At 45.3% G+C, this 27506-nt stretch overlaps 1 protein-coding gene across 5 annotated transcripts in view; it reads right to left on the bottom strand.

Moving 5' to 3' along the window:
- The window catches only part of LOC138246553 (sialic acid-binding Ig-like lectin 7), a 229930-nt gene that overhangs the window by 33206 nt on the left and 169218 nt on the right, over window positions 1-27506 (bottom strand). For all 5 annotated transcript variants that reach the window (XM_069201225.1, XM_069201227.1, XM_069201226.1 and 2 more), the window contains 2 exons: window positions 26033-26302; window positions 19925-19960 (listed from right to left, as the gene is read on the bottom strand). In XM_069201225.1, the coding sequence (XP_069057326.1) occupies window positions 19925-19960; window positions 26033-26302 (306 nt within the window). The remainder of the gene's footprint in view (window positions 1-19924; window positions 19961-26032; window positions 26303-27506) is intronic.

Consider the following 27506-nt stretch of genomic DNA (forward strand, 5'->3'; position numbering starts at 1 on the left):
GCACACAAAATCAGTCCAGTTAAAATCTTTACTCAAGATAATCAACATTTGGATATAGCCAAAACCTGTCTCTCTGTGGTGCATCTGAAAGCTTTCATGTTTCTGGAAGCTCTTTTTCCTTTGATCACATAAGGTGTAGAAATAACTGTGCTTTCAAGCCAGACCTAAAAATGACTGCAATGGCATGAAAAACATTGGAAATTCAATAACATAGTCTCAAAAAGCCTTTGAACAATAAACCTTTGCTGGCAAAAATGTTTTCTGCTGGTAAATGTGATGGTGGTTGTAGGAAGCTAGATCTTTATATGGTGTACCAAGATAAGGTATACCGTGCAAACAGTCCAGGGGTCCCCTTACTAGTGGACCGGGGCTTGCTCTAGGAATCCCAAGGTGCTCTTTCAGTGGGTAGTGTGGTCGAGCAGCATTAGGGACACATATGGGCCATGTATGTGCGAGTAGAGGCCTACGTGGAGGATAATTTCTGGACCGTGAAGAAAACAAGAGATTTGGAATCTGTATACAACACCCACTCCAAAATGGCTGCCAGTTTGCCCTACCCTGACTTAGTTCACACGCAGCTGCCATCCGATAGGGTGTAGCAGACAAAAAATGTCACACTGAGCGTAAATAGGCAGACTCCAGCCAGCTTCTGCATCTACAATGGGAGGCAAGTGGCTGTACCTGAGGTGTTGGAACCTTGACGATGTAAGTGGGAAGGGGTGTTCATGGGGCAGTATGACCAAATGGTAGTAGTGGGTGGAAGACTCCTCCCACCTGCAATCCGGAATTGAGTGGGGTTTAACTCCCCTTGTGCTGATTCAGTTAAGGGGAGGAGGATTGACACCGGAAGGTACTGAGTTGAGGCGATCAGAACACCCAAAAGCACTGAGCATGGTGGGAAGAATTATAGACTCCTGGTACTTCCCCGGTGGTTGCTATGAGTTGAAGCAGGAAATACAAGACTCCTGCCTGAGGCTTGACTAGGGTTAATGAACCTGGGGGTCCCCAGGTGTGAGTGCGGACTCACAAAGTAATGCTTGAAGAGATTCGAGTGTAATAATTGATCAACATTGCAGTCTCTAGGTGCAGATTTAGTCATGATTAGTAGTAACCAGGCATCATTATCCCCGTAGGGACTGGGAACAGCATATGGATTAACATTTTTGATTCTTGTATTTAGGGTGTGACTACAGGGCAACACTCCCATTGTTAGACTGGTTTTGGAAATCTACTGATGGGACTTGGGAAAGTCTAAAACCTAAATACCTGATCTTCACTTGAACAATATTTATGCACATACGAACATAGAGGTGTGACACTATTTTGCATCACTTATGGATAAGCTTTTAATGGTGGGGAGCATGCAGTATGGCTATGACAGAATGGGTCTCAGATGTGGGAGCCTGTGTGAGTGTACGGAGAAAAGTAAAGAGTGGACATATATTTTTTCCCTACAGAAAGAACCAAGGTGTTATAAGGGCCAATTTGGCCAGGTGAATGGTCTCTCACCCCATTAGACCAGGTACCAACACAAGACGGGGGAGATAAAGACAAGGGATCATTTTCTATCCTGAGAATCACCTAATGAGCTTTAGAGGGAAATAGGGGGCTTCAGCATGTCGATATATGCAGATTGGTGGACAGGGAGATAGTGACCAAAAGTCCCCCCATACCTTGAGTTTTTAACCCTGCCAAGCATGGACCGAGAAAAATACAGAAGGGTACACCAGCTTAGGCAGTTATAATTTTGAGCTACAATAGTAGATCCCTTTGAACATAGGGAACATTACCTACCACACACGCACACACACACACACTCACACACTTTGCTCCACTCTGGATGTTGGTCACCACCAGAGTGTAGTAGCACGCCCAATGATTAAGTAAGCCACTATCTTGTGGGTGAGCGCATTTTTAAAACACTCTCAGGGACCCCAGCGTTAGATATATTTCTAGTAAATACTTCCAGGAAAGAGGATTAATAGTTCCTAATGTGTCCTCTTGTTTCAGTGTGTGAGGTCAACAGTAATACAGGAAGCATGAGGGAGGTGCTTCGCAACCCTCTTTTGAGTGAGAATTTATCTTGGTGGAAGGCAGTCCACCCAGGCTTTTGGAAGCACAGTCCTCTCTGGTGCAATTGTCGAGGACAGAAGCAGGCCAGCGGTAATGGGACCAAGCCAGCTGCTGGCCTTCGGTTCTTGTTTTTCTGACTCTTCAGAGTCAGTTTTTTTCTTTTAGCTCAGCAGGATCTGATTTCCTGGTGCCAGGGGCTCCCCTAAATACTAAATTTAGGGGCATTTAGGGGTGTGTGTGGTAGTAGCCAATGGGCTACTTACCCCTGGGGGCACTGTACCCCCTATATGACTACTTCCTGTGGGAAGTGGGCATTACCCTATCCCAGAGTTCCTAGTTCTGCCATCACCAAGATTGCAGACTTTCAAAATTTGTGTCCACATCAGGCAGCTTACCTTTGGGATGGGATTGACATTAAAGTGGAAACCCCTTCCTGACTATTAATTTTCCCACCTGTCCAGGTGCCAAATGGGCTTTGGGGCAGGAGAATCAGCATCTCCCTTCTGAGGGAAGCCAGAGCTCCATACTAAGGGCAGTAGGCTTCTTTGAAGCTCCTTGGCTTGGAATGCAGATTTGCAGGTCATCCTGTCGGTAAGGGTGTATTAACAACTCTGCCAGAGCAGGCTCTATTCCTGACATCCTAAGAGCAAATGCTTTCAACCATGGTGGTCAGAAACCTGTCTGTTGGTGGCAGGCGTATTGAAACTAGGAAGCCGGCACACAGGTAAATGGCAGGTTTTTCAGGGGGCACCTATAAGGTGCCCTCTGGGTGCACGTATTAATAAATCCATCACTGGCATCAGTGAGGGTTTCTTAATATGAAATGTTTGATATCAAACATCCCTATGTTCAGTAAGCCATCATGTTGCTGGGGAACTCATATTGACCATTGTCCAGCACTTGCATTTAAAATGGCTTCCCTATAAACTCACTATGACAAAAACATATCAGGGGAATCTTTGCTCTTGCAGATATGTCCTCATGTGTAATATAATATACCCTGCCTTAGGGCTGTATGTTCTGCTGTAGGTGTAACTTACATATATTGCACACAGTGTTAGGGGACATGGCACCCAGGTTGGTGTTTTCACTTTTAGCTGCACCAAGACACACAGCCTGCAATGGCAGTCTGCATGTGCTAAGTGAGGGTCCCAGAGGGTTACTTGGGGACTCTCTAGGTACCAGGGGTACTATTTAATAGGGACTTACAGGGGCTCAAAGTATTCCAAATTGGGGACAATTAAACAGTGTTAGGGAAAGAGGCCTGACACTGGTGACATGGATACCAGGAACCAGTGCACTTTCAGTTAAAATTGCATCACCTATAAGGTGCCCTATGGGTGCATGTATTAATAAATCCATCACTGGCATCAGTGAGGGTTTCTTAATATGAAATGTTTGATATTAAACATCCCTATGTTCAGTGAAGCCATCATGTTGCTGGGGAACTCATATTGACCAGTGTCCAGCACTTGCATTTAAAATGGCTTCCCTATTAACTCACTATGACAAAAGCAAATCAGGGGAATTTTTGCTCTTGCAGATATGTCCTCATGTGTAATATAATATACCCTGCCTTAGGGCTGTATGGTCTGCTGTAGGTGTAACTTACATATATTGCGCACAGTGTTAGGGGACATGGCACCCATGTTGTGTTTTCACTTTTAGCTGCACCAAGACACACAGCCTGCAATGGCAGTCTGCATGTGCTAAGTGAGGGTCCCTGAGGGTTACTTGGGGACTCTCTAGGTACCAGGGGTACTATTTAATAGGGACTTGCAGGGGCTCAAAGTATTCCCAATTGGGGACAATTGAGCAGTGTTAGGAAAAGAGGCCTGACACTGGGGACATGGATACCAGGAACCAGTGTACTTTCAGTTAAAATTGCATCAGGTACCAGGCAGAAAGTGGGCATGACCATTAAAAAAATGTGGCACTTGCTAACACCCCCCCCCAAATGAAAGAGAGTGAGACTAACCTTTCACAAAAGAGTCTTCATCATCTAAGAGGAAACACCTGGATAGGGCATCTGCATTGGCATGGTCAGTCCCAGGTCTGCACTCCACTGTAAAGTCCATACCCTGTAGTGAGAAGAACCATCTTAACATTTTGGGGTTTTCACCTTTCATCTGAGAGGCATGTGGTCAGTTTGGACAAGGAAGTGAGAACCAAACAGGTATGGTCTCAACTTCTTCAGGGATCGAAATGCAGCGAAGGCTTCCCTCTCAATGGCATTCCAACACTGTTCACTGGGGAGTAACCGCCAGTCAATGAAAGCAACGGGTTGGTCATGGCCATCATCATTGATTTGGGACAGGACCACTCCTACCCTACGTTCCTAGGCATCAATCTTCACCATGAACTGCTCTGAATACTCTGGAGCTCTCAGAATGGGTGCTGAGAACATTACTTCATGCAGAGTCTCAAAAGCCTTTTGACAGCTCACTGTCCAGTTTACTTTCTTTGGCATCTTTTTGGAGATCAGTTCTTTGAGGGGTGCCACACTGATACTATTCCCCTTTACAAACCTCCTGTAATATCCATTCAATCCAAGGAATGTCCTGACTTGAGTCTGTGTGGTTGGAGCTACCTAGTCCATGATTGTCTGGATCTTGGATTGCAATGGTTGAACTTGGCCTCCACCTACAAGGTGGCCCAAGTACACACCAGAGTCCCACCCTATCTGGCTCTTGCTTGCCTTGATAGTAAAGCCTGTACTTTGCAGCGCTTCAAGGACCTCCTGAAGGTGTACAAGGTGATCCTGCCAAGTAGAGCTAAAAAAGCAATATCATCAAGATATGGTGCACTAAAGGCTTCCAACCTAGCAAGGACTTTGTTCACCAACCTTTGGAAGGTGGTGGGGTGTTCTTTAGACCAAATTGTATAATAGTGAATTGGTAATGCCCATCTGGGGTCATAAATTCTGATCTCTCTTTTCCTCCAGGGGTCTGACCAATCAGCCAGCACCCTGCTGTCAAATCAAAAGCACTGAGGAATTTGGCTGCATTTAACCTGTCATGTGCTCTTGGGAAAGGGTGAGCATCTGTATTTGTGGCAGCACTGAGACATCCATAATCCACACAAAACCTCAGCTTTGGTTTACCTTCCTTGGAATGAGGTATTGGGCCTAAGACCACTGGGCTGGCACAGGGACTGTCAGAGGGCTCAAAAACTTCTAACTCCAGCATCTTGCTGACTTGAGCTCTGATGCAATCCTTTAGTTGGTCAGACTCTTTGTATATTTTACATTTGATAGGCCTATTGTCACCAGTGGCACACCAGTTAGTCTCATCTGGAGTGGGGGAATAGAGCCTGGAATATTGCTCATGGACTTGCCTGCAGGCAGCTCGGTGTAGGGCAGTGAAGGTGTCTGAAAAGACCACTCCATTAACTGACCCATTTTTAGTACTGTGGGAGAAGGGGTCAGGGAGAGATTCACTCTCTTCTTCCTGTCCCTCTTCAGTGATCATCGGCATGGCACATCAGCCCTGTCATAGAAAGGCTCCAGGCGGTTTACATGGATACTCTTGTGATGGTTTCTGCAACTGCCTAGGTAATCCATCTTTTCAAAGGCAGGGTGTCCTGGAGTGACCTGGGAGCCACTGGCTCTAGTACCAACACCTTCTGCCCTGGTTGGTACTCCACCAGAGCAGTTTTTTGGTCATACCAGAGCTTCTGGAGCTCATGGCTTGCCTCAGGTTTTTTAGATGCTTTCGCCATGTATTAGAGCCATCCTTGAACATAGGCCAAGTACATAGTCCACTATGTCTTGCTTAGGTTCTTTGAGAGCTCTCTCCCAGCCTTCTGATCGAGAAGAGATGCCAGTTCAAGATGCTGACCCATGCATACAAAGCTCAGCGCAATGAAAGACCAGCATACATCAACAAACAAATGATCTTCTACCAAACTGACCAGACCTCCGCGATCTGCCACCCACTTCCTCTTATTCAACAGCAGAGGATACTCCTTCTCTAACCTCGTGACCTTCCCCTGCACCTCAGGAACTCCACATCGCTCTGGGAATTCAGGAAAGGACTCAAGACATGCTTGTTCAAATTAACAGAGCGAGGTGAATCAGCTAGCAACTCCAGCACCTTAAGACCCTCACGGGTGGTTTGCTGCACTTTGTAAATCTTAATTGATTGATTGATTGAAAATACTGACAAACACAGGATAATGTTTTGTATACCACTCTGCATGAGCTGCAGCTGTACCAGATTTTTTTTCCATTTTAAATTTATTTAATAAAATGTATTTCACAGTATCTAGTTCTTAACCAGTCTCACAGGCCCCACACCCTTTTTTATGTCAGTTCATGCAGTGGCTAATTATAGTAGCCTATGAAGCAGTAAACAGGAGAACAAAAGAAGAGAACATCTTCCAGCAATGAGACACCCCTTTTGTGAAACATCCTTTGTTTAGACATAGTGAGACTGTGCACAGAGGAAGGGAAATTAATTCATGTAAGAACTGTGCTGACTTCTGTACACTGAATCCAGCATGCAGATCAAAATGGGTGTGATGCATAGTACCTTTGTGTGTGAGCAACAGCTGCCTGGCACCACCTGAACAGGACTGCATGAACTGGCCTATGCAAGACTTACTCTCATTGGCACTGAAGCTGAGTGTTGCTGGGAGATCAATCACTGAGCCAGAATATCCATGAAAAACATTGGTCCATGAAAAACATTGGTCAGATGAGGACCCAGTGGAAGCCACTGATATTTTCTATATATAACAATTAAGACTAAAGTTGTCATCAATGAACAAGAGGTGTTTGTTAATTGCCAAATGTAAGAGTTCTCAGTTTATATATTTCCAAAGGACAGAAAGCTGAGTTAACCTTGTCATTGATCTACCTGGCGGCCAGCAGGTCATGTATAGAGGTCAGCTGCAGATCTTCATACATAAAGCCATCTTGTCAACTGTGACTTTACCTGTCATTAGCAGTTGATGTGTGAGTGACCTATACATGCTGCGGTATGGAATGAAAAATGCATTATTCTAATCTGCCTTTTTCCCTTTCTAGTTCTACTCATATTTGTTATTAAGAAGGCATGTAAACATTCAAACCCTGGATTTCTACCTGAAAGGATTTTGGAGGCTCACTTGCAGCATGGTGGGTGGCAGGGCAGGTTGCCACTTTGGCCTCCTGTTCCCTAGAAGAGGGCCACCCTCATATTTAGAGATCTCTTGTTTCTGGGTAGGGGTCGTTCTGTCTTTAGAGTACCAGCTGGTGTGGCAGTTGCTCTGAAGGAAGAATCATTTTCCAAGTCGGTGCAATGTTTTGACGCTGCTTAGCAAATGTTCAATTTTTTCAGAAAATTGCATGTGAAAAACAACAAAACAAAATCCTGCTCGTCATGATCATTGTTTGATTCCCATTCCTGGAACCACCATGCCTCATATCCCAGGCAGGGAAACATAGTGAAAGATGTCCTGTCCTAGGGAGAGTAATCTTTCAGCAGCAGAAACTTTTTGCCTTGCCCACTGTAAATGAGGCGGGTGAACCACAAGTTTGGTGGAGTGGGTGAACCACTAATTTATGGCAGTAAATCAGTTCCAACAAGCTCTAAATGACCATCATGTACTTGCAGTTATGATTCCAATGTAATTTATGATACATCTAGACAAGCATTTGTTAAAATGTGTGAAACCATCAAAATTGTCATTCACTGGACCTGCCTTCATGCACCGGGCTCTCTCTACCTTGTCAAAGTAGAGGTGAGTTTCTACCTGCACTGACAAACACAGAGCTGCTTTGAAGTATTCGTTTCATTACATATTCTGCTGAATTCACTGCCCAAGTCTATGGTGGCCGTGTGGGATGCCGGAGGGCAGTCCTTTAATCATAATAGGGTGCACTGTCCTTGTCTGTAGTTCAGACAGGGAAAGAGTGCCCTATCCGTAAAACGGTTCCTGGTGCTCTTCACATCCTACAAATGGGAGGAAGTTTCATAAAGTAAAATGTTCAGTTACAACAGAGTTACTATTTTGCTGCTTCATGAGAGAAGTTACGTAGGGCAAGAAGACTTCACTGGACCCCTACAACATGTGCAGCTAGACCTAGTCCTAAGGGGTAGGGATGAACACTATGGAGACCTTTCTCCACTAATTAGGTAGGGAAGTATCTTTCCCTGACATCTTCTAATCTTCAGCTTTCACAGGAAGCTCTGGCCCAAGAGAAGCACAACTCATAGGGCCAGATGTACAAAACCATTTGCATTTCTTAACAGTCCGAATTGCTATTTTGTGCAGTTAAGAAATGCAAAATTATCTTTTCTGATGTATAAAGCCCTTTAGGGAATTGTAAAATGTGACTTCTAACCTGTAGAAATTGCAATTTGCAATCCCCTAAATAGGAAATCGCAAATAGGGATTACGTATTTGCGATTTCTATTCAGATGTACAAAGCATTGCCAAATGCGATTTTGGCATTTAGGAAATGCAATTACCATCGACTTCAAGTCAATGGTAACCATGTGCAATTAAAAAAAAGCACCCCAAGATGCATTTTTTTAAATGCAATGGAGCACACACATGTCCCTTGGGCATATGTGTGCTCTACATGTGCATCACTACTTTTGGGATGCACCAAGGGAAGCCTTTTGCCCATAGCCATCCTTGGTTTTGCATTTCTCAACTAGTGATTTCCTAATTGGAAATTGATATTTGAAAAATGCAAAACTGACCCATTGTCACAAACGGCATGGGATTTCTTATTTGAGATTTGTAGGAATCGCTATTAGGAAATTGGTATCTTTGTGCATAGCATTTTGCATTGCTAAATTGCGATTTCTATGAAGCATCCATTAAGAAAATGCTAAATTGCATTTTAGAACATCTGGCCGAGTGTTTGTAAAATGTGAAATGTGAAAATGTGAAACCTAACTATGATTGGCATGGATCCCAGAGTGACTAAGGCAGTTTTATCCACCTTTGCAAACCATGATTTTAGATAAAGTCACTCATCTCCTGTTTTGAGGAACTGTTTTGTGCCAAAAGCTATTGTTTACCACAAATGCACGGGAATTTGTATTGCATGCGGCTGTTGTTTGCCATGCCGTGTTGAAATCCATCCTTGGGCCAGTCAAATACATCCTTGGGCCAGTCAAATCCATCCTTGGGCCAGTCAAATCCATTCCTGGGCCAAAATTGACGCAAGGACGCATTTTGAGCTTAAATATAGCACAAAATAACAAAATTGTATTTCGTGTTATTATGTATAATTTCGCATGATTATCTCCCAAAATTTACATAATTACACAAAAATAAATTTCTCTCAATCCCTCCAAATCCACCCCAAATTAAGTATGGTACTGATAATCAAAGAAATTGTACATTTTCCAGATTCCATCAACTAGCCCCTCATTTCGGTGAGTGGCTTCTCTTCTTGCAGGGAATTTCCTACACATATGAGTTTCAATTTATATTGATTTTTAACGTGGGTGGAGGGGATCAAATTTCTCTTCGTTCTACCTTTCTTGAGGCTGATGTTTAAAGTCAGGCTGCTGGGCACCTTGGGGGGTGAACGTTGAAAATGACAGGTGAACCACAGGAAGGAAGATAAGGAGTGGCCCTTTGCTAACCAGAGTTGGGTAGCAGCAGGTAGGCAATAAAAGACAATTAAAGCACAGATAAAGGGTAGAAGGTAATACAAATCCAATAGTCGCACTGATTTTGTAATAAGTTATTTTATGCTGCATATTTGAAGTTTGTGTTATTTTCTAATGTATGAATCGAGGGTTTTTTCCAGGTGACAGATTTAACAGGATGCCTTTCCATCTTCCGAAGGATGCTCGGGACTTTAGAGCACGTTACGTTTACGTTCAACTGAAAAATGACGTCCGTCACTCTTGTATCACATAGTCGAACTTTGACAGCGCCACAAAACATTTGTGCGCAATTACACCGAAAAGCTCATCATGGACATTTTTTTAAAGAAAAATATTTTTAAGGGCTGTTGGAAAATGGGTTATTGGTAGGGCAGGTAGGTACCTACACCTAGCAACAAGCCACTAACCTCCACATAGGTACAGTTAGGTCTCAGTAAATTAATCCCAGCTCAACCCTTGGTAGCTTGGCAACGAGTGTCAAGGCTTAACTTAGGAGACAAAGTGTAAAGCATTCAAATATCACAAAACAGTAATTAAATAAAACACAGGAAACAGTTTAAAAATCCAAAACCAATTTATAAAAATAGTTTATATTTTTATCTTTAAAATGACACAAAAACAATTAAAATCGGTTCAGGGGAACCGGAGATATGAATTTTTAAAGAATTATTACTTTTCTAGCGCTTAGAAACAAAAAGCGCCAATCGGGTCATCTGGTTGCACCTCGACCGGTGCAAAGTCAAACTTTCAGGCCGACCGCGATGGAGCCCTGCTCGGCTACAGGTCGCGGGAGGCCTCGGTTAAAAAGTTACCTTCTGACTTAGTCTTTATTTTGAAGTTTTTCTTCACCGGGACGAACCTGCCAGTTGAATCCGACCTCCTGGAGCCCTTGTCCGGATACGCGATGTGGGTTTCCTCGGTGGAGACTTTTACCTTCGGACTTAGTCGTTTTTTCGAGATGAAAATCCTTCGACCGGGGTAAACCTGGATCTTGATCCGACGTCCAAGGAGCCCTTCGCGGATACGATGGCTGGGAGGTCCCGGTCAACTTTTTACGTTCAGACTTAGGCCCTCATTCTGACCCTGGCGGTCTTTGACCGCCAGGGCGGAGGACCGCGGGAGCACCGCCGACAGGCCGGCGGTGCTCCAATGGGGATTCCGACCGCGGCGGTAAAGCCGCGGTCGGACCGGCACCACTGGCGGGGTCCCGCCAGTGTACCGCGGCCCCATTGAATCCTCCGCGGCGGCGCAGCTTGCTGCACCGCCGCGGGGATTCCGACCCCCCCTACCGCCATCCAGATCCCGGCGGTCGGACCGCCGAGATCCGGATGGTGGTAGGGGGGGTCGCGGGGCCCCTGGGGGCCCCTGCAGTGCCCATGCCACTGGCATGGGCATTGCAGGGGCCCCCGTAAGAGGGCCCCTACATGTATTTCACTGTCTGCTGCGCAGACAGTGAAATACGCGACGGGTGCAACTGCACCCGTCGCACAGCTTCCACTCCGCCGGCTCGATTCCGAGCCGGCTTCATCGTGGAAGCCTCTTTCCCGCTGGGCTGGCTGGCGGTCTGAAGGCGACCGCCAGCCAGCCCAGCGGGAAAGTCAGAATTACCGCCGCGGTCTTTCGACCGCGGAACGGTAACTTGACGGCGGGACTTTGGCGGGCGGCCTCCGCCGCCCGCCAAGGTCAGAATGACCACCTTAGTCTCTTTTTTTGGATGTTTTTCTTTACCGGGACGAACCGCGAAGTCAGGCCGGGTCGCGGTTGAGGCAAGCCGGCTAGAATTTCCGCGGCGGGTCGGTCCCTCTCTGGAGCTTTTTTCCAAAAATTCTCAAATCTTTTCCAAACTTCTGGGGCTTCACCCAGATGTTCTTTTAAGGTTCTTTTGGGGTCCACAGCTCACCCCAAGGGTCCAGAAGTTCTGTGATGGTCCTTGGGGGGTGCGGACTTCAACTCCCAGAATGCACCTGCCGCAAACTCCTTTTTGGCCACTGGACAGTGGTCAGCTTGTCGCTTTCTTCAGGAGTTGGTGCAGGGGACTCTGGTTTAGCAATTTTTCACCTGTAGCAAACAGGGAGTCCCTCCTTGAACCAGTTGAAGCCAGGCAAAGTCCTTCTTGTGGTGAAGCCCAAGTGTGCAGCTGGTGCAGTCCTTCTGAGTGCAGGGTCCAGGTGCAGGCCAGGGGTCCAGCAGGGCAGTCCTTCTTCTTCTTTAGTTCCTTTCTTGTTGAATTCTGGAGGGGATCTGAGGTGTGGGTGCAGGTCTGCCAGTTTTATCCTTGCTCCTGGGTGAAAAGCAGGGGGGCCCTGGTTCTCCAATCAGGGACAGGGTCGTCCCCCTGTGATGACCACTTCCTGGGAAGTGTGGCAAAAATCCATCCCAGAAGGCAACAGTCTCTAAAAATCCAACATGGATGAATCTGATTTTTGGAGGTTACATCTGGCTGAGCCCACCCACTGGTGTGGCTAAAAATCATAAACACACCCCTCTCCTGCCCTCTCCTAATCTAATCAAGGGGGCACCTAGCTGTCTGGGGTTGCAGGATGTGGGGGTGTTGCTGGGTGCTGCAAATGTCCTTCTCTGCCTTTGAAGACCAGTTTGGCAGCCCTCCCCCTTCCTGCCTCACCATCTGCTGAGAGGAGATTCTCTCCCCCAAGCACATTCCTTTGTGTGAAGCCTGGCCACTTCACACCTCATCAAGGCAGCCTGGCAGAAGCTGCTGCAGGCTGGCCAATCAGAGCACAGCAGCAAAAACAATGCAGAGCTGAAATTGGCAACTTTTTAGGTAAAGTCTAAACTTTTTACCTGCACTAGTTATATTAAATCCAACAACTGGAAGTTGTGGGATTTATTACAACAATTAATTTGATACCAAATTCTTGGTATGTAACATTTAAGGAGACTTTAAAATTTAAAATAAAGTCTGCCCATTCTAGCCTATGAAGGCCATTTACTTCAATGAGGGAAAAACGAATTTGGCTGTTTTTACCTCACTAGGGCTTATAAATCTATTTTTATAAAGTCCCTGCTTATAGTTACATGGCACCCAGCCCTAGGGGCACATAGGGCACACCTTAGGGGTGACTTATATGTAAAAATAAGGTAGTTTAAGACTTTGAAAGTACCTTTAATTCCAAAGTCGAATTTGCATATAACTTTAATTTAAAAGCAGCCAGCAAGGCAGGCTTGCTTTTAAAATGACACTGGGCACCTCAGCAATGCACCTAGGTGTGCACCACCTATGCTGTGGTCCCTAAACCTACATGCCCTACCATATACTAGGGACTTATAGGTAGGTTAACTTAGCCACTTATAATTAGCCTAATTTGCATATCCATTTTACACAGAGCACAGGCCCTGGGACTGGTTAGCAGTACCCAGGGCACCTTTAAAGTCAGGAAAACACCAGCAAAAAGTGGAAAATGGGGGCAAAAAGTTATGGGGCCTCTGCAATCAGCCCTGTTTTCTCACACAACCCCCCCCCAGCCCACACGCCCAGGAGACTCAGGCCAACCCTGGGAGAGTCTTCCTGGCTTGTTAGGCGAGGAAGACAGTGAAGAAAACTGGCTGTCCCTTTGCAGGGCCTACTCTGCCTTATATCCTCCTGTCAGGGTCACTCCCTATGGGTAGTGAAGCCATCCCAACAGTAAAAGGACCCAACACAAACTGAAACTTTCCTCTATGGGGGTCTTCCTCCTTTCTCTCTGCCAACTTGGGTAGTGAGGTGCCCACCTCCCCTACTCCAAACTTTGCTAGGGCAACACCTAGCTTACCCAAAGAGGTCACCCAACACTTGAGCAACCCCACCATGACCAATAGGGTCAGGGGGCCTACTTTGCTATTGGCCCTGGGGTCTGCCTCCCAGGCCAAGTACAGTGCTGCCAGGAAGGCTAGCACCCAGCAGAGGCTACTGACAGCTGTCAGTACCCAGAACCACACCCTAAGCTCTCCACTGACAGGTGGCTGAGCTGCTTTAAGGGCAACTTTGGGGTCCTGGTACCCCTCTTGCTGTCCAGAGTGGGGGGCTACCACCTCCTGTGGCAGACACCCTCCTTCCACTCTCCCTTCTGTCAGTGCAGGGGCAACACCCTGCATCTGGACAGCTGCCTGACTACTCAGGACTTCCTTAGGGTCAGGGGAGGCCTCACCAGTGCCAACTCTGGGCTTCCCCCCTACTGGGGCAGAAGGCCTTTGGCTCCCTGGAACTCTCTTTAAGAGTGGCCTACCCTTCCTTTTCTTCTTTCCTTTTCTTGGGGACCCCTGTCTCCTAACTGTAGGGACTGACTCCCCCGGATTTTGGGTTGGGGGGGCGCCCTGGGCGACCACCCCATCTGTGACCAGACTCACCTCTGGGAGGTCATTGCCCAGGATACAATCTAGGGGAAGGTCAGCACTGACTACCACCCTAATCCAGTCAAGGATACCCTCCCTCTCTAGGGGCACTATGGCTACAGGTTTGGAGGTGACCTCCCCTGTGGCTATCCTGACTTTCTTTGTCTTTCCTGGGACATACATGTCTGGGGTCACTAACCGGTGACTCACTATAGTGTGACTGGCACAGGTGTCCCTCAGGCCAGTGGTAGGGATCCCATTCACTTGAATGTGGTGGAAGTGCCTACTCCGACCCTCAGGGATCACCAGCTTACCATCTGGTCCTGTCTCCCAGCTCAATGCTAGGAGGACTTCATCATCTGAGGAATCCTCCTCTATGGCTACACTGGACAGCCCAGTGCTAACCACCTTCTTTGGACAGGCTGCATCTCCTCTGAAGTGACCTGTCTGCTGACAGTCAAAGCAAGCCCTACTGTCCAAGAGTTTTTTTAACCCTGGGTCTCCCTGTCTCTGCTTGTCAGAGTGGGAGTGGGATTTACTCTCCTCCTTCTTAGGGTTCTGGGGTACAGAGGGAGTCTCTGTGGTGGGCTTACCACCTCCCTCCTTAGGTTTTTGGGGACCTGTCCCCCCCCCTTCTTGGAGTCTCCCCCCTGGGACTTGACTACCACCCTGGTTCTCAACCACTCATCAGCTGCCTCCCCTAGCTCTCTAGGGTTGGTCTGCTTAGAGTCCACTAGATGCTGGCGTAACCTTTCTTGGGTACAATTGGTCAAGATGTGCTCTCTCATGATCAGATTGTATAACCCCTCATAAGTATCTACTTTGTTACCAATAATCCAGCCCTCTAGTGCCTTTAGTGAAATGTCCACAAAGTCAACCCAAGACTGAGTACTGACCTTCTGGGTGTCCCTGAACTTCATTCTATATTGCTCTGGGGTCAGACCAAACTTCTTGGCTAAGCACCTCTTCATACTAGGGTATGAATCTGCCTCCTCCCCCCTTAAGGTCAGAAGCCTATCCCTCCCTGAGTTGGGGACCAACTCCCACAAAAGGGAAACCCAGTATTGAGGGCTAACCCTTCTCATTTGGAGTGCCCTCTCAAAGGCCCCTAGCCACTTATCTATGTCATCCCCCTCTACATAAGCAGGAACTACACCCTTGGGAAATCTGGGGCAAACTCCCCCACCCATGGACACCTCAGCTTCTTTATCGCTGCTTCCATCTCGTTTCTCTTTGTATGCCCACTTTTTCTTTTCTAGGGCCAGCTTCTCTGCTTCCAAAGCTATGTATGCTAGCTGGGCCTCCAGCTCTCTTTCTCTGATGGATGGGTTCTCTCCTCTTGAAAGGACCCCCTTCCCACCACTAGCTTTGGATCTGCCCCTAGTGACTGTGTTTACTGAGGACCGTTCTTCCTCGTCCTCACTTAGGGTCAGATGCCTTCCCTCCCCTGAGTGGTTAGAGCTTGCATCCTCCCTTCTTTCTCCCTCCTCTGGAGCTTCTTCTGACTCTACCTCTTGGGCCACAGCCCATGCTGTCAGGGATGTGATCAGGATTTGCTTCCTGAGATCAGTGGTTGCAGGCAACCCTCTTTCAATACACAACCCCCTAAGCTGGACTACTGTCAGTGTGGGTAGGCTAGCCAGATCAAGCTCCATGGTTCCCTAGTTTTGTGTCAACAAAAACTTTTTGCAAAAATTGGAAACAAGAATTTAGAAAAATTACAAAAATTCAATAATTGAAATTAATCCAAATTAAAAATTAAAAACATTTTTTGCACTAGGACAATTTAAAGGATTTTTAATTTGTTTTACCTAAAACTGTAACGTGATATTGAACACAAGTACAGGATCCCGTCGCTGCTTCCAATTATGTTGGAAAATGGGTTATTGGTAGGGCAGGTAGGTACCTACACCTAGCAACAAGCCACTAACCTCCACATAGGTACAGTTAGGTCTCAGTAAATTAATCCCAGCTCAACCCTTGGTAGCTTGGCAACGAGCGTCAAGGCTTAACCTAGGAGACAAAGTGTAAAGCATTCAAATATCACAAAACAGTAATTAAATAAAACACAGGAAACAGTTTAAAAATCCAAAACCAATTTATAAAAATAGTTTATATTTTTATCTTTAAAATGACACAAAAACGATTAAAATCGGTTCAGGGGAACCGGAGATATGAATTTTTAAAGAATTATTACTTTTCTAGCGCTTAGAAACAAAAAGCGCCAATCGGGTCATCTGGTTGCACCTCGACCGGGGAAAAGTCAAACTTTCAGGCCGACCGCGATGGAGCCCTGCTCGGCTACAGGTCGCGGGAGGCCTCGGTTAAAAAGTTACCTTCTGACTTAGTCTTTATTTTGAAGTTTTTCTTCACCGGGACGAACCTGCCAGTTGAATCTGACGTCCTGGAGCCCTTGTCCGGATACGCGATGTGGGTTTCCTCGGTGGAGACTTTTACCTTCGGACTTAGTCGTTTTTTCGAGATGAAAATCCTTCGACCGGGGTAAACCTGGATCTTGATCCGACGTCCATGGAGCCCTTCTCGGATACGATGGCTGGGAGGTCCCGGTCAACTTTTTACATTCTGACTTAGGGCCTGATTCTAACTTTGGAGGACGGTGTTAAACCGTCCCAAAAGTGGCGGATATACCACCTACCGTATTACGAGTCCATTATATCCTATGGAACTCGTAATACGGTAGGTGGTATATCCGCCACTTTTGGGACGGTTTAACACCGTCCTCCAAAGTTAGAATCAGGCCCTTAGGTGGTCATTCTGACCCTGGCGGTCTTTGACCGCCAGGGCGGAGGACCGCGGGAGCACCGCCGACAGGCCGGCGGTGCTCCAATGGGGATTCCGACCGCGGCGGTAAAGCCGCGGTCGGACCGGCACCACTGGCGGGGTCCCGCCAGTGTACCGCGGCCCCATTGAATCCTCCGCGGCGGCGCAGCTTGCTGCACCGCCGCGGGGATTCCGACCCCCCCTACCGCCATCCAGATCCCGGCGGTCGGACCGCCGAGATCCGGATGGCGGTAGGGGGGGTCGCGGGGCCCCTGGGGGCCCCTGCAGTGCCCATGCCACTGGCATGGGCATTGCAGGGGCCCCCGTAAGAGGGCCCCTACATGTATTTCACTGTCTGCTGCGCAGACAGTGAAATACGCGACGGGTGCAACTGCACCCGTCGCACAGCTTCCACTCCGCCGGCTCGATTCCGAGCCGGCTTCATCGTGGAAGCCTCTTTCCCGCTGGGCTGGCTGGCGGTCTGAAGGCGACCGCCCGCCAGCCCAGCGGGAAAGTCAGAATTACCGCCGCGGTCTTTCGACCGCGGAACGGTAACCTGACGGCGGGACTTTGGCGGGCGGCCTCCGCCGCCCGCCAAGGTCAGAATGAGGGCCTTAGTCTCTTTTTTTGGATGTTTTTCTTTACCGGGACGAACCACGAAGTCAGGCCGGGTCGCGGTTGAGGCAAGCCGGCTAGAATTTCCGCGGCGGGTCGGTCCCTCTCTGGAGCTTTTTTCCAAAAATTCTCAAATCTTTTCCAAACTTCTGGGGCTTCACCCAGATGTTCTTTTAAGGTTCTTTTGGGGTCCACAACTCACCCCAAGGGTCCAGAAGTTCTGTGATGGTCCTTGGGGGGTGCGGACTTCAACTCCCAGAATGCACCTGGCGCAAACTCCTTTTTGGCCACTGGACAGTGGTCAGCTGGTCGCTTTCTTCAGGAGTTGGTGCAGGGGACTCTGGTTTAGCAATTTTTCACCTGTAGCAAACAGGGAGTCCCTCCTTGAACCAGTTGAAGCCAGGCAAAGTCCTTCTTGTGGTGAAGCCCAAGTGTGCAGCTGGTGCAGTCCTTCTGAATGCAGGGTCCAGGTGCAGGCCAGGGGTCCAGCAGGGCAGTCCTTCTTCTTCTTTAGTTCCTTTCTTGTTGAATTCTGGAGGGGATCTGAGGTGTGGGTGCAGGTCTGCCAGTTTTATCCTTGCTCCTGGGTGAAAAGCAGGGGGGCCCTGGTTCTCCAATCAGGGACAGGGTCATCCCCCTGTGATGTCCACTTCCTGGGAAGTGTGGCAAAAATCCATCCCAGAAGGCAACAGTCTCTAAAAATCCAACATGGATGAATCTGATTTTTGGAGGTTACATCTGGCTGAGCCCACCCACTGGTGTGGCTAAAAATCATAAACACACCCCTCTCCTAATCTAATCAAGGGGGCACCTAGCTGTCTGGGGTTGCAGGATGTGGGGGTGTTGCTGGGTGCTGCAAATGTCCTTCTTTGCCTTTGAAGACCAGTTTGGCAGCCCTCCCCCTTCCTGCCTCACCATCTGCCGAGGGGAGATTCTCTCCCCCAAGCACATTCCTTTGTGTGAAGCCTGGCCACTTCACACCTCATCAAGGCAGCCTGGCAGAAGCTGCTGCAGGCTGGCCAATCAGAGCACAGCAACAAAAACAATGCAGAGCTGAAATTGGCAACTTTTTAGGTAAAGTCTAAACTTTTTACCTGAACTAGTTATATTAAATCCCACAACTGGAAGTTGTGGGATTTATTACAACAATTAATTTGATACCAAATTCTTGGTATGTAACATTTAAGGAGACTTTAAAATTTAAAATAAAGTCTGCCCATTCTAGCCTATGAAGGCAATTTACTTCAATGAGGGAAAAACGAATTTGGCTGTTTTTACCTCACCAGGGCTTATAAATCTATTTTTATAAAGTCCCTGCTTATAGTTACATGGCACCCAGCCCTAGGGGCACATAGGGCACACCTTAGGGGTGACTTATATGTAAAAATAAGGTAGTTTAAGACTTTGGAAGTACCTTTAATTCCAAAGTCGAATTTGCATATAACTTTAATTTAAAAGCAGCCAGCAAGGCAGGCCTGCCTTTAAAATGACACTGGGCACCTCAGCAGTGCACCTAGGTGTGCACCACCTATGCTGTGGTCCCTAAACCTACATGCCCTACCATATACTAGGGACTTATAGGTAGGTTAACTTAGCCACTTATAATTAGCCTAATTTGCATATCCATTTTACACAGAGCACAGGCCCTGGGACTGGTTAGCAGTACCCAGGGCACCTTTAAAGTCAGGAAAACACCAGCAAAAAGTGGAAAATGGGGGCAAAAAGTTATGGGGCCTCTGCAATCAGCCCTGTTTTCTCACAAGGGCACTTTCTGTATAACTTGAGTATGAGGAGCAGCCTTATTCTACTTTCGAGGTCATAATCCCAGAGTGAATAAATACAATACCACCTGGGGAATACAGTAAAACATATAGATTTTCTCATACCACATCGACTGCACTGTCACATGGAAACTGCCTTCATGGCACATGGACATTGCTTCCTGACACATATGTAGGCACGGGTATTTATATAGCAAGAATCTAGCTGTTTAGTAATGTATTGCTGCAGATTGACAGGATAGTAGTTCACCATGGTACTTCACATATTTGCAATGCCATTAGTTTTCTAAAAAACACACCATCTTTATTTACAGGTCTACTAAGTACTTTGCCAAAACTCGCAGCATTTAAATTTGAATCAGAGCCGGGAGCAGAACTGAATTTCCCAAGCAAGCAGCTTTGCCATTAGACTCCCTCTCTTCCCAATTGTGTCTAAAGCAGTGCCCAGATGTCCCAGGCAGCACCCAGATGTCCCAGGCAGCGCCCAGATGTCCCAGGCAGCATCCAGATGTCCCCTGCATCATCCAGTGTGTGTCAGTAGGCAATGTCCACTGTGTTTGTATCACACTGTGACGTATAGACATTGACATCAATGACACACAGATGCTGCCTGTTTACACATGGACACTCCCTTGGTGGCTCTTGGGAACTACCCTTTTGACTCATAAACGCCTCCATTAGGCACTCAAGATGCATCTCGCTACAAGTGAATACACACATAATGCTTACCTGTTCCTTCTTTGCTTGGTTGTCTGCTTTCCGAGGCTGAAATGAAGTGAAATAATAAGTGTAATTAAGGAAAAGCAATGAGCATAAAGAATCCTCTCAAATTCTATCAAACACATGTTTGAGCATCTTGCCCAGTGGACAACATGGCTACCTGAAAGGCAAAAACAAGTCTCCATTATGTACCTAGTTATAGAGCTTCATTCTAGGGGACAAGTCTTCAAAGAATCAATAACTGAGATTTAGTTCTGCTGTCAGTGAACTGATCTTTTATGATTTGTGCCACCCAAGGAGTGTTCTTCTACCTGATGTCCAGGCATTGGTTTCTTTAGCCTGAAAAGTAGTTTTGCTATCAGAGGTCTAAGGCTGTGAGATCTTTGTAACTTCAAGATAATTTTGCTATCAAATCTGAGAGTGTGTACCTTTTAAACATAGTTCTGTTTTCAGAGGTCTACATCTATAATTAGTGTAAAGCCTGAATGGAGAGCTTTAAAACTGTGACACCAGTGAAATCTGCAGGACTCCTATGCTATTCCAGGTGTGAACCTGGAGGTTTAGCATAACCTGAGGCATAGCCTGGTTGTCATAAGCATAGACCTGTAAGAGAACATCATCTTCAGACAGTGCTTGCAGTCAGTGGCCTGAGATTTTAAAAGTATACAGATCAATGTTTTATTGGTAGTTACCTGAGCATATAAGATATATGTAACCTGAGTGATGGGCCTCCTCTCGCAGATTTGCACATTTATGTATACTGAGAAATAGCTGCTAAATGAAAATTAAATAATATCTCTGTTGTCATAGGTCAGAACCTGCAATATATGCGAAGCTCAAGGTTACCTTAGCTGTAGTAAGCTTGAACAAATTAACTTTTTCTTTTCTGATGGATAGTTCCTCTGCATGAAAGTATAGGTGGTTTGATCTTGATAACTTGAGGGATTGTACAGCTATCCTAAAGCCTAAAGTTTTCCCTTTTTCAATCTCCATACCCAACAGAACAGCTCTGATGCCTGAGCCTGTCAGATCTATGTACATGCCGCCAAGTGCAGGCAGAAAACTCACTGAGAATCAGAGCCATTCATTTTTTTATTACACAACTGAACTTCTACTGTGAGAGATTGTGTAAAACAAATAGAAAAGCATTAAGGAGGGGAAAAACAATATGCCACCCACTCAACATATGATTGAGGTTACAGTGGAGCCACTGATGTGGCAGCTCCAGCATCGGCTTAGAGAGCTCTAATCGGGTGGGTGGTCATATAAGGGGGCCACTGAGATCATGGCCGCTTCTGACCTAGTGGTTTGGCATGGCACTCGTCAGGGTCTAAATGAACCTCTGAGTGTATAAGGCCTATGTAACTTAAAGGCTTGTTGCCTGTGAAAATGTTGCCCAAGTGTAGGAAAGTGCATAGTTCCCCATTTCTTCACTTGATTTACTGGCAATTTGGGACTACCAGTGCATGTGCTCTAACCCAGAAACATGTTAAATAATTGAGTACTACCAGTGCTTAACTTAAGCCGGTGGATTCTGGTGCGGGGTACTGGCACTTATTTTTGATGGCCGTCACTTAGTTTTCTGCATCTGGCACTTAAGACACATATAGAAAAGGTGGAAGGCTGAATTAAAAAACAAAAAAGCGTCAGAAAGCAGAAGCTGCAAGAGTGAGCAGAAGGGGCAGGGAGTGGCTGTAAATGGATTAAGAGGCTGGAGACAGCTTCAGAATTACGCCGCCTCGGTATTCCGTGCTCGCACATTTAATTGCTGCAGCTGTGTGTTTAAGAGGAGGGCTTTGGGCACCAACACGTTTTTATTTACAAATTAGGCACTGCCTACCCCATGATGACATGTTTTTAGGTAAGGCCACAGTAACGTGGCATAAGAGTCAGATTTCACTTGCGGGGTGCTGCGTGGACCTAAACCACCCACACGAGCGAATCTCCAAACATGGCATCAGGGCTTCCTTTAGAACCAAGAGTGGCTGTAAGTCAAGCACAGCACTTTCATTACTATATAAATTGCAGACTTGGTTTCACCGTATGCACTTTATTTCTTAATAACAAATAAGAGCCTACACTACCAGTTAAATTCATATCTCTAACTCCCATATTATGGACTCTCAAACCCTGTTAAGTTCCTATCTCTAATTTCCACATTACGGAATGTTGTAGGCAAGATCACAGAAAAATATTATAGCAAGTTTTTCCTTTCAATATTTTTCTAAAAAAAACAAGTTGTCAGCACAAGCGGATGTTTATGACAAAATGTTTATTTTTTTCAACACTATTGGTCATTACAGGAAAATTTGAATCTCTGCATGCTTGTACAAAGTTTGAGTTATGTCGTTTTTAAACTGACTCTAATGTCTTTTTGCAAAAATTACGAATTGCTTTTTGATGTATTTAATTCTACAGTAACGATTCTATTTGTATTCGTCTGATATGCAATGAACACGAATGAGCAAGGCATCAAGGAATTAGGCAGTTTTGGGGAAGAGTGATATTTTAGGATTTAATTAAAGATGGATCACTGCAGGTGGCCTTAGAGATTGAAGGATCTGAAAGGGTAAAGTCAGTTTTACCAAAGTCCTATTCTTATACAGAATATGAAGAATAATATGAAGAAAGCTGCCTTTGGTTCCAGGGTCCCCTTAGCTCTTCAGTACACAGTCTTAAATAAGACAGGAGGCTGTTTGCAGCAGATCAAGGTTGAAATATCCGCGTAAGTTGGGAAGTAAACCTACAGCGCATGATTGAAAATGAGAAGTAGGAAAAGCCAGCAAGCAGCATATACCCATTTTAGCATAGCCTGTAGGACGGTCCCCCTTCTTCCTTAACACTGTTATTATTCATCTATTTCAGAAGGCTCTGCACAGGATCTTTAAAAACATTGATTGAATGTTAGAATATCATATCTGGAACGATTATCAGACATACATATTGTGTGCTAACTGCTTTTTACAAAGAATGTGGGTTGTTGGGTGTAGTTTTTATGATATTCTGACAAATTATATTCTGGTGCTACCCTAGAATATCTAGTTTGCCAAAGGCACATATGCAAAGTACAATCTCTGTGAAGCAGTTGTGGCTTTGGACAGTGATTGGCAGTGTCTTCTGCCAGCATATCCTGAACATGGCTGACAGTTTCCTTTAGGTGAGGGAAGTGGGTTCTATCCCATTTATCAACTCCCATCAGTGTCAATCATTTCAGCTGAGCCACTTTGAATTCGCAGCCACTGCCAAAATGTGGAACACTCTTCCCACCCACCTGTGCCACACCAAAGACATCTTTACCTTCAGGGTACTTCTCAAGACCTGGCTGTTCGAGCAGTAGCAGCACCCCCCAACTCCCATCAGCGCCATGAGATCCTCACAGGTGAGTAGTGCGCTTTACAAATTCCTGACTGATTGATTGATTGATCTGCTGGTATAAGTACAGAAGAATGTCCTGCTGAGCAAGAAGAATAGGTGGGGCGACAATTGAAAAAACCTAGGAGATATAATCATTGTTCAGTACTAATAACCTCTTGCTTTTCTATGATTTCTGGCTATTGTTTGTAAACCATTTGACACTGTGATGGTGGATGCAACTCGGTCTACTGGCAGGGTTGAACTGGTGTGCTATCCTTACCTGCATGTCATCTCAGAAAGAAATGTGTATGCCTTCAAAATTGTTTTATGTTGTAATCTTTCTTTAATGTGGTGGTGACTATGGGCTGAGCTTGTGAGCGCTTTGTAACCATGGCGTATCTCAGGAGTGTGATGTAGAATGTTTTCTTTTATGTCCTGAGGCAACATTCCAAGAAGGTCAGTTGCTGCTGTGGCTTCTTGGATGCTGGTGGCCCAGGGACACTTGATTTCTGAATACTCAATAAACTTTGTAAATATATACCGTTCGTGGAGTGCAGTTCGTTGGTACGTTGCAACAGAAATTTACTCAGCAGAGCTCAGGTTGATTATATTCATATTTTCAAACTGGTATAAGTTTAGTAAGTAATACCAAATTGGCTTCACCACGGTATAATTGAACCAAGTACTGCCTATACCACTAGACATGTAGTTTGGTTCATAATTCCCTATTATATATCACAGATATAAGGATTTAATGAATTTTACACAGAAGGTTTATGTGCACAGAACAATCTGCCTAGAACAGATGTAACAAAGTACCAAGTAATGCTGTATTTCCTTCTCTACTGCAACCCATATCTCAAATGTGCATGACAGGACAAGGATCCTCTACACTACACAGAACGATAGTGTGACAAGTTAGAAATAACAACAGATGTCCATTTAAACTGCACAACTGGCAGAATTCTCATTAGCTGGATACAACCACTGCAGAAGTCAGAACAGCATTTGCTCAGCACAAAGGAAATGGGGGGTTTGGGTCACCACAGGAAAAAAGGTGAACCTCTCTATTACAGACAACTATGTGATTGCCCTCCTTCTCATTCTTATTGTTCTTTTGCATCCCTGTATCTCCTTTTATCTGCCTTGTTTAATAAGGAGGTCAGTTATAGCCAAGAAGCCTCCTATTGCGAAGTACTGAAATTATACGCTTGTTGAGTGTGTGGTTTTGGAGCCATATCAATATTGGTTGTTTGCCTCAGGTGCCATTTTGCTTGTAGCTATTTCAAATTGTGCATTTCCTTGTGCAGGTCAACTGATGCATCAATATAAAGTAATATGAATTTCGCAGACTTTGGTACACATTTTGCTTCTAACATTTGATTATCTTTCTGATAATTGTAACAGTGTTGCTGAGATGATTAAGTTTTTGGACACTATTCTGTGAGAAATTGAGTCAAAGCAAAAGTGAGGACAGGAGAATTTATTGTGGGACTAAGAGGCGAAGACTCATAGATTCTCTAACAGGGACAGCACAAGTCATGTCAACCATTTCTGTATTATTCTTTGGTCCTGATGAAGACTCAGTCACAATAATGTTTTGGGTGGACACAAACCATGACAGTGATTTGTTTGCACTTTTTTAGAAGACATTGAACTGTTGGTATTAAGACCCAGATGTATGAAGCCTATTCATTGTCCTTGCATCCTGCAGGGTGATGCAAGGTCAATGCAAAAGCTTCAGTAATATCTACAAAGCCATGCTAACGGTGATGTGTGACACCTTGCGTGACTTTGTAAAGAAATATAATACTTTGCTGCTGCTTGCACTTCGTTACTTTACATTTGAACTTGGGAGGTGTTCCATGGATTGTGGTGCATTCACAGGTTAACTAAAGCTAGTTAACCTTGGAAAGCGCCAAAATGCTATGCCTTCCCCAAGGAGGAGGAAATATCTTTATTTCTCCTTGTTATTTCCTCCTTCCAAGTGTGAAGCAGTCAACACGCGGACCTCTTGAACAAAGATTCTTTGTATACGGATTGCACTATTGTGACTGCTTTTGAAAGTTTGCATGATAGTCTTGCAAAATATAAAAGAATAATGTTTAGGAATGGATGCCTTACATGAAGATGTATAACACGATGTGTACCGTGACATCTAACAGCAGTATATAGGGTTAATATTTTGCCATCTCCTAACCTCTTCTTTTGGCCACAATGTAATTCAGTCTATATCATCTTGTTAACAGATTGTGCACACCATAACCTAAGCCAAAAATTAAAGAGCACATCTGCCAAAAGACCGGGCTATGGAGACACATCTGCTTAGTGCCGCTGTGCTCTCACAGGTGACAGTACGCTTTACAAATACACATAACATATAACATAACATAGCGTAACATAACAAAGCAGAACATGACACTTTTTATATATGTCTCCCTTGCTCTCTGGGAGCTAAAGGGCATCCCTGCTGGATATAAGATGTGGTATAGAAGCTTTCATAAATAATTGGTGGCAAGTGCAAGTGGTTATCTGGGACAGAGCATGTTATTCATTCAGAGGAATAAAATACCAGGCCGAGTTATTGATATAGTCTAGGAGCAAAGTGCAGTTATCTTTAACTCAGCCGCAGCATGATGCAAGACATTCCCAGCCCTAATAGAATGACAGACCTCTGTGAAGTACTCAACGCAATGCAGAAAACACAAAAAATTCTAATATGAAAAAGTACCTAAATTTTTTCTATCCACAATTGTAACTTACATTGTGCAGTTACATTCATTGAGCCCCTGCTGCTTCCATGTTTGTTGACCGCTTCACACCGGTAAGAGCCAATATCCTTAGATGTTACATTAAGGAGGCTCGTCTGGAGGTTATTACTGACTTTAGGTAGATTAGATTCTTCCAGGATATACTCTCCCTTCATCCAGGTGAGATTAGCTGGTGGGTTACTGTCCACAGTGCAAAGGATGGTATAGGTAACTCCCTCTTGAATCACCACAGAGTTTGATTTATGGATGCTCATAGATCCACCTAAAACACATGTAAACAGTCACTTAGTCGGTCAATCATACCAGTCAGTGAATGAGTCAAATGATCTCTATTCAGCCTTGAAAGAGAAAGCAAATGTAAATGGAATACATTAAAATAGCCATCCAGCCAAAAACTATGAAATCAGCCAGCACATTTTCCAAAACATTAAAATCACAATCCATAGTGTGCGTGAGAGATCTTATTGGTCAATTTCCTTTGACATCATGGACCACAAATGCAAAGTGTAATGATTTAACCTCATAATATGGTATATCGTCATCTGACCATCCTCATATTCGAGTCAACTTAAATATGTAGAGCAACCAACAGAATACACATTTTAGCAAATTTAAATCAAACAATTACAGTTCCAGCCATAGAAACACCATCACAAAATCTATCAAGTAAGGATATCCTGATGCATAGTAGCACCCCAAACTCTCAAGTTCCACCTGGCTCCTGTGAGAATTTTACATTAATGTAATAGATATCAGCAATTTTGAGGAGGTGCCTGCCATTTTAATAAAGAGTACCTAGCAATATTTGCTAGAATACATAAATAAATAAATAAATACATAAATAAACTATACCTGTTAGGGACCCTGCTGAGCTCGGAGCTTTGAGAGTGCTTTAGCCTAATTATCTGACATTTCAACAAATTTATGTGTAAATATGTGAAAATCAATTCTGTGATTTAACATCGATTTTTGTCATGAAAACACATTGGGCCATATTTATACTCTGTTTGCGCCGGATTTGCGTCGTTTTTTTTCCGCAAATTAGACGCAAAACGAACTCCATATTTATACTTTGGCGTTAGACGCGTCTAGCGCCAAAGTTCATGGAGTTTGCGTCATTTTTTAGCGTGGACACCTACCTTGCGTTTATTATATGCAAGGTAGGCGTTCCCGTCTAAAAAATGACTCCCAGGTCTGTGCGCCGTATTTACACTCCCGTGCAAAAATGACGCACGGGAGTGGGCGGGCCTTAAAAAATGACATCTAGCCGCGTTAGCGCCATTTTTTAACGCCTGCTCAGGGCAGGCGTTAAGGGACCTGTGGGCTCGGAAGGAGCCCACAGGTGCCCTCCCGTGCCCCCAGGGACACCCCCTGCCACCCTTGCCCACCCCAGGAGGACGCCCAAAGATGGAGGGACCCACCCCTGGGAACTTAAGGTAAGTGCTGGTAAGTATATATATATTTTT

This window comes from Pleurodeles waltl, chromosome 7 (genome assembly GCF_031143425.1).
Source record: "Pleurodeles waltl isolate 20211129_DDA chromosome 7, aPleWal1.hap1.20221129, whole genome shotgun sequence".
In the NCBI taxonomy this organism is placed as follows: domain Eukaryota; kingdom Metazoa; phylum Chordata; class Amphibia; order Caudata; family Salamandridae; genus Pleurodeles; species Pleurodeles waltl.